Below are 15,112 nucleotides of genomic sequence, written 5' to 3' on the forward strand. Positions count from 1 at the left end.
ATAATTGTATTTTTTCTACAATTAAGTGGTTAATGTGGTTGTAGTAATTATTTTTTATCATTTAATTGTTTTATTTAAATTTGACAGTAAATGGAATATATAAAGACGTACATTATACAGTACAAAAGTAATACAAGAGTAATATATTTGTTACATGTTAAACCGCACTTTTATTTTGACAGGTTGCCATTAAGTTTGTGTGTGTATACAGCATGATATGATGCTAGTTTTCTCAAATGAAACGGTAAAATTCTCATGAAGTGACTCTCAGCCTTCAGTTCATGTCGTCATGTAGTGAGATCCAGAGGCCGAAAATCACCGTTTTTATGAATGGACTGGGTTGCAGGGGTGACATCATGTCACAGGGTCTCTCTCTCTCGGTCTCTCTCTCTTTCTCTCTTGTATGCGCCCAAATGCGTTCTCAGGTACCGAATGATTTAATGTGAATCGGTACTCGGTAGCTCGGTACTGCAATTCGGTCGGTACCCTTAAAAGTACCCTAGTGACGAATGCGGAGAGAACAAAACAAAACAAAACACCAGTCACGAATTAGAAGTAAAAACCAAGAATTTGTAAAGAAAAATGTTGGAGGAAAAATGTCAAGAGAAGACTGGTTTTCCTTTGCTAAAGTAAGGAAACTTTGCTTCTGTAAACAAACCCGTGAGACTAGCATATCTTAGAGGTGACGCATACGTCCTACGTCATTCGCCGGAACATCTTCCGTGTAAGACAGTCAGCAGAAGTGATAGAAAAGTGTTTATTACGTTTGAAATATGGACATTTTTCTTACAAAAACGGATGGATTCGCTACAGGAGGCCTTTATTCATGCCCCGGAGCCGTGTGAGGCAAGTTTTATTATGGATGCGTGCGCTTTATTTAACGTGTTTTGGACTGTTGAACAGAAACACCCACCCACTGCAATGATAACGCTTTGAATAGCCAGGGTAATTTTTAATATAACTCCCGATTGGATTCGTCTGAAAGAAGAAAGTCATATTCACCTAGGATGCCTCCAGGGTGAGTAAAACAGGCTAATTTTCTAAGGCTAAGATAATTCTTGCTTGAAGAAAAGACAAAAAAACAATGTTGATGCACATTATTATTTTTAGAGTCAGTGTCATCAGGACTAGGGGGATCCAACAACCTTTTGGCTATGCCAGAAGGTTCCAGTTTTACTTCATATCCTATCAATTTCGTCAACAGGGAGTCATATTTTACAGTTGTGGCATAAATTTGACATTGCCTGCTTTGTTCTGTGGGAAGAAGAAAGGGTGACTTTGAAACTGAAGTGAACTGATGTATCGTTACTCACAGAGCTACAAGGCATAACTAATGCATCCTTTGTCACCAAGCCACACACCAGTGCATCAAAAGAAAAATTTGATCTTTTGATATTCAAGAGCATTTTTTGCTCTCTGTCATCAAGCTCACACAAAAGGACTCACCTTGTTCTGCTTCAGAGCTCCCTTTTCCTTCATGTGTGGACAGTCTTTACCAGTGACAACAGCTTTGATATCAGCTACAGGAACTGTCACAGAGAGCAAAGAAAAATTAATAAGACAGGGTGTGGCTGTCTCAATCCCATCTTTATAAAGTGATGCCACTACACCGTGGTCAGAATTCAGACTGTACTCACGTTTGTCCTGTAGGGAATCATGTGGTACCTCTCCCTGAGGGCTCTCCTCCAGATCCCCATAGTGGAGAACTTTATGATTGGGCGACAGTCGACAGTACCAGAACTTGTCTGTAAAGAAGCATAACAGTGGGTCAGCCTTCTGCAATGTAACGCTAACAAGTTGCCTTTTGTTCTAGTTCAATGCTTAATATTCTTTGGTTTTTTCTTGCAGACTGGGCAAAGCCGTGACTGGCAAATTGTCTCCCAATCCCTTCCTGACACTTCCTGTGCCACGCCGAAAGTAGACACTGCCAGGACTGCTCACATATAGCCTAGAAGGCCATGGCTGGCACTCGACCCTGGTGCCTGAATCCAAATCCTAATTACTGGGAATAGCAGTTTGGCAGAATAAAAAACATTGTGGGATGAAAGAGTGTCCTGCAGGGTGGAACTTCACAGGCTGCATATACACAAACCCAAAGAGATAAGGAGTGTGCAGTAAACAGCTTGATCACTGCACACTTTCTATACCTTCAGCTTATTAACAAACCATCTCAATAGGCTGTTTATCCACCAATACAAATGTGCGATGATCAACCAGCAGATACTGCAGCCAACAGCCATCTGTGAGCCCATTCTGAGATGTCAGAACAGATATGTGCAGAATGGTTTAATATGCATGCTGTGCCACGTGCATGATGAAAAAGGGGCTTCCTTTGTAAATGGCTTTGCCGACTTTCTATTTTAATTGATGATATACACAAGTCAAGAGACAGAGGGAACGATGTAGATGAGGAAATAAGTCATTTTTATTTAAGAGATGCATGATGAACACTAGTGCTCCAGCGCTCTTTCATACATGCACTTAAACCTGAATCTAGGACTAAGAACTTAAAATCTCAATAACCTTAAGATGGACACGGTATGGAATCAGGGTCATGAGCAAGGATAAAAACTGTTCAACTAAATCTCTCAGAGTTTAGCTCCAGTCTGCTCCAAATCTAAACCTGTAATTCTGAAGACCTTGATTAGCTAGTTCAGGTGTTTTGAACCAGGGTTGAAGCTAGATTCTGAAGGTAGGTGGTCTTCCAGAAGCAGGATTGTTCGTGTCTAAAAAAAGAGAACAAAAGTCTAAAATGTTTTAGAGAATTAACTGCAAAGGAGGATTAAATTTTAACATTATTCGGAAAGCTCAGCCTCAGGCAACCTCTGCAATACTTAAGATTCAAGGTAGGAACTGGACAACTCAGTTTGTACATCATGAGGAGAGCGCTCTGCTATGGGGGAACAATAGGGAATACAAATGTCAATGTAGCACCTGTCACAGTGAACAGCCACAGGTGCGCTTCTTTCAGTCGCCTGAGAGCAGTCCTTAAAAGCTTGCTGAAAAGGTTAGTTGTGCACGGACAAAAGAAAATCTTATAACATTGGGTTATCTTGGGATTAATGATACTTGAATTGTGGTGGCTTCGTGTGGTTGGTGCTGTCTGTGGGGAACCTCATTGTAAAGATTGTATTAGGAAGCAGAACATACCTGAATGTCATGAAGCAAGCCTGAAATGTGATTCAGACTTGACTGACAAGTAAATGACTTTATCACAAAGGTTACTACACTGTAAAAAAAAAAAATTGAGCGAACTTAATTTTTTTACCAGCTTCAGCAGATTTTTGAGTTTGCTCAACTTATTTTTGTGGGAGATTCTCAAATTTTTGTTGTATAAACTTAAAACGACAAGTTGAGAAAACTCAAAAATCTGCTGAAGCTGGTTGCCTTAATTTTAAGTTAGCTCAACTTTTTTTTTTTAACAGTGTATTAGGGTTGGGTATTGTTTGAATTTGATTAATTCCGATTCCGATTCTTCTTATCGATTTCCAGTTTTGATTCCAATGTAGTTAAAAAATGAAGTCAAACATTTAGATATCAAACATTTATTCTGTGTATCTTTTTGTAAAACATTTTGCTGCTGAATACCATGAACTAAAATCAGCAGGCTACATAAAAACTGGATTTCAATCGTGACAACTCATGATGGATATGACAATGTTAATGTTATTGTCAATGTTAATTTTTACTTGTCTAGAAAATCCTTCTTGATTTAAGGATTTTTAGATATTTTGGCTGTAAACAAGACAAAAAATCTAAGTAAGAAAAGCATTTTTTGCAGTGTATTTAGTCTTGGCGGAATAGATCTGCTACGCTGCTGCTGCTGAATTGCTGCTGTTGGTTATTGCTGTAGTAGTTGTAGATTATTGCTGCTGCTGCAAGCAAGTACAGGAACTTGCTACTGCCAATGCATATGGTGATACGGTGCCGTGAGTATTTAAGACATACTGGTGCTGCACAAATAGCATATAAAATAACATAGCAGATCTACACAAGTGGAGCTGGGGAAGGTGGAGGGTTTCAGAGAAACTCTGAAAGTGCGCTGCAAGAATCTCAAGTGAATGCTAGCTAGCCATATAAATGTAAGGCAGTAAACTCATTGGCTGCATATGCAGCATGAACCAATCAGCTTGTGCCAAGTCGTTTAACTCTCTGATATCTTCAGTTACGTTAACAACCCGTCAGCCTGCCCCATCTAGAGTTTCATGACTGAACTATATATTTGTTTAAAAGCTGTTTGTGTGCAAAATAGTGTGCAAATGCATGATTCTGGATAAATTGAGGCTTTTTTAATGGAGGTTGTAGTTCTCTCATAATTCTGAAGAAAAAACATTAGACAACTAAACAAAATCTCATGGATGATTTATGAATGAAATGATTCAATGACTCACTTAAGATTTACTTGTTTCATTACTGGATGAATCAGTGTTTTTGAACGGCTCTCTTAAATGAATGATTCAAAGACAAATACATTTTTAACAGCCCATTTTCACCAACTAAAAAAAAAAAAAAAAAAAGCACAGGAATTGATAGGTGGAATTTAACAAGAAGTATCCGATTCTGGAACTGGAATTGATTTTCGATTCCCAACCCTAGTTATTATAACAATTTATGAAATACAGAACCTGTATCTCTGCTACGAAAAAGATGATACCACAAATGTGGACATGGACAAAGGTAAATATTCAATGCCATTTCATATGGGACATATGACAAGAATGAGTCACTGAACTATTGGTAGGCATTCCTTCTTACAGGAGATACAGGTTAAGATATAGGTTCTACATTTCATTGATTGTTGAATAAGGTTCCCCACAGGAATCACCAACCACATGAAGCCACCATAATTATCCAATCCTACATTCTAGACAACTTGGAATTTTTCACTTTCTACTTGAAAATAACCACCGTTATGATGCTTGAGGTCAAGCGCCATTCCATTTGGTTATTTTCAGTGGAAGTGAAAGTAACGAAATGGAATTTTGAGTTTCCTAGAATGCAGCATAACTGGAATACTTTGAGTTTGGAAGCAGAAAATTTCAACGTCCGAACACTCCCAACCCTGATTTGATCTAACTGCAACTCTGTTTACAAGAGCTTCCCTGTCTGCACTCAGCTTCATTTTGCTGCACAAAGCTGAACTCCGCTTAATCTTTTTGCACTGAGGCAACATGAGCCACAGAAACCACTGTAAAATAATGACTTATCACCTGTGTTAAGTCATTTAAATTATGAGAGGGTGCCATGCGAGTCATGTTTAGTGCCACTTAGCCTTTGGAAGATAATAGAATAGTTGATTGTGAGCAAAACATTTTCATTCACACCAACGAGGTTCATAATAAAAGAAAATGATGGCAATGAAACAGGCAAAGTGTGAAAAATCTCAAATGAATAAAAAAAAGAGAAAAAGTAAGAATAAGAGATTCAGTGAGAAATTGGGGACCCTAAGAGAGCGAAATGAAGAAAGAAAGAGGCAGGCAGATGGATAGCAAAAGACAGACAAGGCGTCTAGTCTCAGAATCATCTAATCCTGTAGAAGTGTGAAGAGTGTTAAATTATCCAGGCTAACTGATAAAGCCTCCCTCTGAGCTCAGCAGACAGCCCTCCTCTTCAGCCAGCCCGCGTAAAAAGCGATATTACATTTGACGATCTTTCAACTCTCCAATCTGCGGCGTAAGCTTTATAACTCCCACCACTCAGCGCTTGTTTGAAATTGGCTCCATACTTCCGCTCTATCAGCAACAGACAAGGCTATTTTTCACACTTGCTAAATCATGCTGTCAGTTTAATAATAGCACTCATAAAAATATTCATAGGGCATATAAATTTCAGAATGTGTTTAAGTAAGATAGTAGGATAAAAGCTATCATGTGAGACATTTTATTATTATGTTACTATACTAAAAGATTACTGAAATGCATATGAAAAAAAATTGACCGATAAAGATCTCCAATCAAAATTCTGTAAATGAGAAGTAGCCCACACTCTTAAAACTAAAGGTTCCAAAAGGGATGCCATAGAAGAACCAGTTTTGGTTCCCTGAAGAACCTTTGAGTGAACAGTTCTTAAAAGAACCATTTTTTCTTAGTGCAAAGAAAATTTTAATAATCTAAAGAACCTTTTGTGGAATGAGAAGGTTCCACGGATGGTAAAGGTTCTTTGTGGAACCACTGATGCCAATAAAAGAACCTTTATTTTTAAGAGTGCAGTAGAGGTCACCAATAAAAGCCACAATTGAATAACCCCATTAAGTTAATCAGTTCACAAACTTAAGATGAGCACAAGAAAGCTATGCTTTTACTGTGTACTAACCAGACAAAATTCCACCGACAAGTAAATTTTAAGAGGAAACTGAAGGTGACAATGCTGTTACACCACAGAAACGTGTTCAGAACAATGAGCACAAATTTATATTGTTTGCATGCTTGTATTTTCATTCATTTCTATGCTGGTTCACAAACAGCATCCTTTTTATGATTCTCTCTAGGGATCCTTGAGGGATTTGTCATGCAATATTCAGTTTTTCTACCACCACAAACAATCTCTCTCAGGCTTGACAAAGTTTAATGGTATGCAGGTGTGGGATTGTATCTCAATGCATTTTTTGTGTGTCCGGGGCTATCGACAGGCAGAAACAAAAATCTAGCAATAGACAAAATGTAGTGTTGTTCATAGCTGCTGGTTAGGACTGAAACTTGGATTAACAAGAAAGAGGCAGCTTTGAATCTTTGGTGCCAAAAATATAAAACTGGTTTTAAAAAGAACAAAAATAACTTTCTCACTCTTATGTTCAAGTGTGTGTATGTTTCTTACCCTGTCTCCTTCGGCTGCTGATTTTCCTGAAGCAGGTGCCCTCACACAAACGATTGAGGCGTTGCTGTTTGATCAACTCCATGATCTCTGGTTGGATTTTCTCCCTAAGCTCCCTGGAGAAACATCAGAGGATCACACAAATGCAGTTTAAAGTACCCCAGTTTACTGGCAGTTTACACAAAGAAAGACTCAAAAACATAATTCATAAAATCACATACAGAATTGGTCTTTAGACATTTCTTTGTTCTACAAGTCAGTAAGGGCCAGGCAAACTTCCTTTAATCTTGTTGTTTTGCTAAAGCTACTGTCAAATTTACCATGCTGCTTTAAATTTAAAACAGAGTTTTGGAATATTAATTAGCATTTAAAGGCCTCTCTAATGTTGTTTAGTTATTAAGTAATTCATGAGAAAATGTTTGTTCACATTCTGTGAAAACAGATTGGCTTATCTGGTTTTTATATTTTTTACATTTAATTTTGCCAGGGATTACAAAAACTGATCTTTGTGTATCCAACATTATTTTAAAACATGCCTGTGAATAATACTAAACTAATGGAAAAATCATTAGTGAAAAAGTGTGGAAACCTTGTGTATACCGTCAAAAACCAAGCTGAAATATTGATATTCTTGTTACAGTGAATAGACTGAACAATAGATAGAACATGAAATCATGAGTGATGTTTTTAACATCTCAGTTCACAAACTCTGGAAGTTCAACACGGACACTTCCATTCAACTGTTATATAACATGTGGATGTTACAGAATGTTCTGTGAGATTGTACATTCCAGCTCAAATGACGCTACTGTAATGCAATGGGTAATTTATTTAATGGAGTCTTCTCTTAGTTTAACGAGTTATGAACTAATGCCATCTTCATTGCCATTATTGCCATTGCAATTTCAGAGGAAATTGCATTTAAAGGCTTGTTTTCAATCATGAGTGGGACACAGGTGCAGTGCACATGGACCAAAACTGAGTGAGCCTGAATGTGGGAAATAATTGAAGAGTTTCCAGTGACTCACAGGATGGGCCGGGATTGGAAATCCTCCTGGTTCATCCTCTCAGATTGGCGCAATTTGAGGATCTCAGTGTAGCTCAGATTTTGCAGACGACTTTTAAACTGATCCAGAGAGTTAGGCTTGATCGTGAGAGCACGAGTGATCTGTTCCTTCACCACCTGCATCACCTGTAGCACATACACATAGAGTCCATCAGACCTTTGACTGAAACAGTTCGCCATTATGACAGCACACGGTGAGTATAATTGACATAAAAGCACAAACTTTTCTTATGATCATGATTTTAAAAACCTTACACTTAGTCTTGTAGACATTTTGACTGGTAATGTACAGGCTACATTCACAGAGAAAAACGTCAAAAGTTGGACAAGGAAAAGAGTGAATGCTGCATGAAAAGAAAAATCACAATGTATAAAAGAAGAGGCTTGGGTGTACAATTAATGAGCATTGCCACCAAAATGCACACACACGTACACGGGGAAGATATTTCAATGCATTAATGTGGTTAGCAATCTCTTTTGTACCAAATCATTTATAATATATTGTGGATAAATCACATTACTGTCAAGCACCTGGACAGTCATTCACACGCTCATTAAACTCCAAATGAGAAGCTTCTAAAACTGTCGATACAATACATCCTTGAACAAAGATCAGTTAACACCTACCCAAGACACTACTGTACATGCATCTTAAATGAGACTCCCTAATGCTTTTTTAATTACGGTCCTACAACATGCAAAACATTAATTGCCAACAATGTAACCGAGCAAAATTGCTTTTCAAAAAATGAAAATCAGTTTTCAGGCTCAGTTTTCCCTGAATCTCAGCACAGTTCAACCAAACACTTTGGATTTATAAAATAACTAACAGGACGTGGGATATTACGGATGTGCTCGAACACAATTCCACATCAAGTGCACCACTTGGGGCTGATCCAGTGGCTACAGGGTACATACAGTTAACACGTTAACATTAACATGTTTTTAATGTAAAAAACATTATAAAAATGTCAAAAGTAGGCAAGTCTTGAAGCTTTGTTTGTTTCATAGACATTGGTTCCACTACTAAAAAGCACACACAAGTGGTGAAGAAGCTCTTCATGTGGAGATACGAGGCTAGCCAAGCAGAGTCACGACAGCCATCTTGGGGATTGCTGTTTGACGAAGAACCAAATGCAAACAAACTGAAGTGACAGCCAGCAATGGACTATGACACAAAAATTCACCCATATGCCGCAAAAGCAGACAGCTTTCCTTCATCCTCGGATACAGAAACGCCCAGCTGCCATAGAGCCACAGCTTTCCCGGTGATGCCTGAATAACGCACAGCTCGAAATCACAAACAGAGGGTTGGTGTACGCACCAAGCCTTGGGCTACAGATCATATGCTGTGATTAGCTGGGGAGCACAGTGACGGATGAGTTGGGAAGCTGGAACTGAGTCTAGTTGCTATTCACGCATCTCAGTCATCCAGAAAAGCAGGTGCCGCTGGCTCCCGCAGCAGGATTAGATGAGGTTTAATTAGTGATAAGACTGGGCCAAGGTCAGGGCCCCCTCCCAAATCACTAGGCTGATATGTCTGTGCTTGAAGAATGAGAGGAGTGATTGCTGGAGGAATAAACCGAGACAGCTCCATTCAAACTGCACAGTAGCGTTTAAAGGGGAGGGGGTTTTGACAGCTGCAGGTGGGGGACGAAGAAGCGAGCGTCTCTACTTGAAACAATCCCTTATGGCGGGGGAAGCAATTTTCTGAGCACATTTGCCGATTTTTCACGGTTCAGAATTAATTAATCCAAGGCACCCTCTCACTTCCTTTTATCAGCCTCTTTAAATCAAGTCGTGATGGCTGAAATAGAAGCAGACCTTTTATTCGTGAGGATGAGGTGATATGGGGGAACTGTGGAATTTCAGCTGCTGATGTGGTGGGCGGTGATATTTGTGAATAATATTTGTGATATAAAGCGGAAATGGACCTTTTTTTAGACAAATGCACTAAGGGTGTCAGCCTCACTAAGAAGTGTGCGAGTCTTCGACTGCCCTGCCATCCTTATTGTCTTTCTCTCGCCTCTCCTCTTCCGAGCATCTAAATGCACAGAACACACTCGCCCACTGTGTGTCAGCTGCGGATAATACAGAGTGACATACAGTGGGGAAGAATGAATGTGTGTGTATTTGTACATGTTTGTGCGCTCAATTGGAAGCGCTCTTAAGACTAAGGCTAAGGCTTTTATTCTGAATTAGACTATATATTTTGATTTATATTGATACATCAGCGCTGTTATTATACTCTTAAAGGCACCTGTATTAATTTAATGCTTTTGGACGTCAAAGCTACAGCGCAATTGGACAAATCTGTTGCTTCCCTCAAGCACAACAAATGAGGGATTAATCTTAATATTAAAGTGTTTCTGAAATATCTTTGGAAAGTGAGTGGGCTTGTGGGATCGTGCCAGTACCATTAAAGGCCATGAACAGAGTTGTGCTATGACACCAAGCAATATAATATATATAATATAAAATGGCAGAAAACATGGCACGGTTTTTGTATACTGCCATCTTGGATTATACTAAGAAAACAGAAGTAAACAAATACAGATTTTAGGGCCCTTACAGACAAGTGCTGTAAAAGATATTTATATCCCTTTATAATTTTATATCCGATAAACTGGCTGCCGCACAGCTGAAAAAAAGATAACAAAAGGATTTTCCGGCTGATTAAAGCTTCAAACAAATTTGACCTTTGGGGTCCAACCAATTCCAAGTAAACGGCTGTGGTACACAAGCCAAACGTTGACAGGAAACAGACAAACAAACCAACTGTAAATTAGACTGTCACTTGAGTCAGTAAGACGAATAGTGATACATGAGCATTAGGTTTTCCTGTCTTTTTTATTTTTACAGTCAGATCATAAGCAGTGCATTGAAACCAATGCACATCCAAATGTGAAAAAACAACCATCAACAGACAGAGACAAAAGGAACTAATCCAACATAAAAAGTCATGTGTTTTGTTGAAGGTGAACTATTTTTAACCTTACCTTGCATCTAAACACAATGCTTATGAATTGCAATACTTATGCATCAAGACATAAAAAGTATGTAATGCTCAAAGATGTCTATCTGGCCTAAGTGTGCACACAGACACACTCCCAAAAATAAAAAACATTACATAGCAGCATGTAGTGATCCACTAGCTGGTTTACCAGCAACTTTTTGCAGCTACAGCAGTTTTCTCACCTCCTCTTCCAGACAGCCAATCAAAACTCTGCTTCCAATCAGGGCAGCGAGATTTATCACTCCTGTCTTATTTTAATTATAACTTCGCACAGCTATCCATCATAAATTCACATGTATGCCTTTCTGTTTTTCACACCAGCACATAATTAATAGTCATATTCATTTCCTACCTGTAATTATGCAAAGGCCGTTATTCAGTAGCATCGGAAGAGTTTTTTATTGATTTAGGAAGATGAATCACATATAAATTTATGAGCAGCTTTGCTGTAAACAAAGCCTAGAAAAGGATGATCTTTATTTATGATTCTGACATTTTGTATGCAATTTGATGCATAATATACACAGGAACTGCCTTAAATTAAACATTCTGCATGAGTTGCTAAAGCGAACAGTGGCAACAGCGACAGCATTATCTCAGCAGACTTACCAAATCCTGCGATCCAACTTTACACTAAACCAATCCTAACCTGACGCAATGTGGTAAGATTCCAGTATGTCCATATTGTGTCTCTAATGCAATCTTTATCATGGAATACACTTGTCTGTTCACACTGAGTTTAGTTTTAACATTCATGTTTATTTTAAATTCAATTATTCACAGTCACATTCAGAATGGCTAAAAAGGTCACACAACATGATATTCAAACATTGGACCCATTTAAAACAAATAATTTACATAGTAAGTACCTATTAACATTGCCAAAGTGTGTAAGTTGTTGTTCCAGCCATGACATTGCAGAAATAGAAAGTGTCTAAAACAGAATTCCATTGCTTGTTGAGTATCTCAATTGTGCCTGGTTATGACAAAAACTCTGATTAACATGGAAAAGATACCTTTTATCGTGTGTCGCAGTGTCATGTCTGGTTAGGACATGGTGTTAGGATCAAACTCAAAACCTTCCTATTGGCACAGTTCTTCAAAGTCAAAGCTGCTTAATTAGCCTAGGAAGTCACATCAACACTCAAATCTTTACTACACACGCAAGAGTTGATAATCATCATTTACATCTTGTCAATCACCCAAATAGTGTTTAGATGATAAACTTCAAATCTCAAATGGAAAGGAACAGAAAACAAATTTACAACAGAGGCTGGAAAGCATATATTGCACATGTCTCGGTCATCCTTCTTTCACATTCACTTTGCTTGTTAAGGTCTGTGGACCCAATGGGGCAATCAGGCGCAAAAAGGAAAAGGGACATTTATCCATTCCACAATTGACATGCTAATTATGCCATTTCCTCCCCCTTAACGATTTTCATAACAGTTAATAATGATTCACATCAAAGAAATGGGCATTACTTCAAAGAAAACAAATAGATATCATTAACGGAAAAATCATTTGCTGGAAACACTGACCGCAAAGACCATGTGATGAATTTAGATGCAGTACAGTCGGGAGTCTTTTTTTTTTTTCATAAATGCAGGGGGTAAGCCTATGAATAACAAGTGGAGTAGACAAGGATAAAACACCTGTGTATGCTTATGCATGCCAAGACAGAGAGCTACAGTCTTACATGCAATAGGATGCTCTGGTTAGACTCTACTCAAAAATGAAAGGATGATGAAAATTAAAAAGATGGAGCAAATTTAATGTGAAACCAAAGGCAGGTAGGTCCATCGAATCTCTTCCATTCTTTCTGACCTGGCTAGGGATACATTGGGTTGTGGAGCAGGTTGCTGGATGCTTGCTGAGGTGTTGGGAGGCATGGCCTGGCACCTACTGGTGTAACAGGATATTAAGCATCTCTGCTTGACCATACAACCTGCAGTCACCTGTAATGTGACGACATCTGTCAGGTTTGAGTGCTTTGTTTCTCCCTTCCTCTGCCTGAACTTGATCTTCTCATGGTGCCTTTTTTAAAATAGTAGTACATTCTCATAGAATGCTCTGTGTTTTAGGTTCCATCATAAGTGGGTAGCCTCCAATAGTGACCACACAGATGCAGAGAAAGCCAATTGTGCAAAGTCTAGACACGCAAATGATCTCTGACAAGGAAACATTTCATAACAGGTCCTTGAAAAGCATCCCAAAAATTTCCCAGGTCCTGGAGTACTCTACAGCAGGTGGCACTCAGTTCTCTTGGGATCCAGCCACACATCCACACCGTTGACAGAAGCAGACAGGAGTAACTCTTTCACCAAGGGCCAGCATGAAGCATGCTGAAAGCGTGCAATGCATTAAGGCCACTTAAGGTCTCAGGAGACTCAGCTCATAGCGTAGAGTAACGCTGGTTTTGTGTGTGAGAAAGAAAAACAGAAAGAGAAAAAGAACTGAAGGACAGACTCGAGGAAAAGAAGGAAGGATGAATGCACAGTAAGAAGGCAACAGAAGACAAGGACAAAAGGAAAGGAATAAAGAAGGATAGGAAGAATAAATGTAAGCATGGAAGGGAAAACAAGGAGGAAAGGAAATTAAGGAAAGGAAGGGGGGGATAAGAAAAGAAGTGAAGGAAGCAATGAAGAAGGACGAAAAAGGGAAGGAAAAAAGAAGGGAAAGAGGGAATAAAGAAGTATAGGAAGAAAAGAGGAAGGGAAGGAAATATGTAAAGAAGAAGAGAATAAAGGAAGAAGAGGAAAAAAGGAAAGAATGAAGAAATGAAAGAAAATTCTATTTTAAAAATCTTGCTTTGCAAGGGGAAGTAGGGAATTGTGGACCGGAGGCATGGGTGCGGATGCTGAGCACGACCAACCAAAACCTCAAGACATCATTCACTTTATGAGATCTTCCAGATTTATGCTTTGAAAAAAAGCTGCCTGTGATATTACCGTAATCAATCAACGTTAGGCGCTAGCTGACAGCCCATCGCAGAATTCAAAAGTGCGGGGAGATATTTATTGCCTTTTTGATGATCTACAAAAGGTCAATCCTGTGAACACTGAACCAACAAAGCAAGCACAAAGAGCAAGGCCGTATACAAAAGAGATTAACCTCAATACGAGCTTTCCCTGTAAAAACAGTAACATAAAAAAAGCCAAACACACAGTGTTGATCTTCCTACACGTGGGATGCATGCACAAATAATGCTAACTTAACGAACAGCCACACATCAATGAGAGTGACTGGAGGTCAATGTGCAACGGAGAAGGACTGATGGAGAAACGACACATTAAAGCGCTCATTCATAATAAGTACCCAAGGAGGGGCTGGGCTACGGAGGAGAGCGCAAGTTGGAGCGCTCGCTCTGGATCGCTTCCTCTTTAAATCGCTAGCTGAAATCTGCCTCTAACCTGATTACTACAAGCAGTTTCACACAAAGCCTGCCCCATCTGTGCGCTTGTTCATCTCTCGTTTCCTGACAACATCCAGGCAAATTTGCAAACGCCCCTTCATCATTTTCATTCCTCCATGCATCCGACACGGTCTCTTCAGCAATACTCACATGCCATTGTCACCTCCATGTTTGGGAGCGCGGCTCCACGTTGGTCCAACCCAGTGTAGCAGAGAGGAACCCTGACCAAGTGCAGGGACAATCGGATGGCCAGAAGGATGATAAACAGTGGTGGCAGATGGTTCCTTGGTTGCTTTGTGTGTGTGTGTGTGTGTGTGTGTGTGTGCAGATGAAAACAGACCAAGCTTTAGCCAAGGGTCGCTTTCGTCTGGCCGTTCATGCCCATCAGCACTCTAAAGTCTGAAAGCATCTCCAAGCAGCTCAGTTTATGTCCATTTCAGCGCTTAAGCCTGATTGGCCAGACGCCACGGTTGCTTCAGCCAATGGCGTTCCAGCAATACGGATCACGTGGTTTGTATACAAGGGAGGGCGTCTGAAGAGGGAAAGATTGGAAGGGGGAGGGGTGAGGGTTGTGCTAGCTTAAACAGAGTCACTACATCACTACTACTGCGCTTGGATGCACCGAAGTGGCCATTTTAAGTCAGGTGTCGTAGCTGCCTTCGTCAGAGCTGATTGGGTGGAGAAGACAGCTGTTTATGAACCAAAACACACGCACACAATAGCTGTTCTATGCTGTCGTGGCGAAGCGGGAGCAGGAGTAATTAGAATGTGGTTGCTATGGAAACAGGCAAACTACTGCCCGTCA

At 39.6% G+C, this 15,112-nt stretch overlaps 1 protein-coding gene across 6 annotated transcripts in view; it reads right to left on the reverse strand.

Annotated features, from left to right (window-relative positions):
* The window catches only part of elmo1 (engulfment and cell motility 1 (ced-12 homolog, C. elegans)), a 93,890-nt gene that overhangs the window by 2,980 nt on the left and 75,798 nt on the right, over window positions 1-15,112 (reverse strand). For 5 of the 6 annotated variants that reach the window (XM_058753012.1, XM_058753014.1, XM_058753011.1 and 2 more), the window contains 4 exons: window positions 7,839-8,002; window positions 6,814-6,926; window positions 1,638-1,745; window positions 1,447-1,529 (listed from right to left, as the gene is read on the reverse strand). In XM_058753012.1, the coding sequence (XP_058608995.1) occupies window positions 1,447-1,529; window positions 1,638-1,745; window positions 6,814-6,926; window positions 7,839-8,002 (468 nt within the window). Of the gene's footprint in view, window positions 1-1,446; window positions 1,530-1,637; window positions 1,746-6,813; window positions 6,927-7,838; window positions 8,003-14,457; window positions 14,707-15,112 lie in introns of those variants that run through there. The other variant, XM_058753017.1, reaches the window with a different exon arrangement.

Source organism: Onychostoma macrolepis, chromosome 19 (assembly GCF_012432095.1).
Source record: "Onychostoma macrolepis isolate SWU-2019 chromosome 19, ASM1243209v1, whole genome shotgun sequence".
NCBI lineage: Eukaryota > Metazoa > Chordata > Actinopteri > Cypriniformes > Cyprinidae > Onychostoma > Onychostoma macrolepis.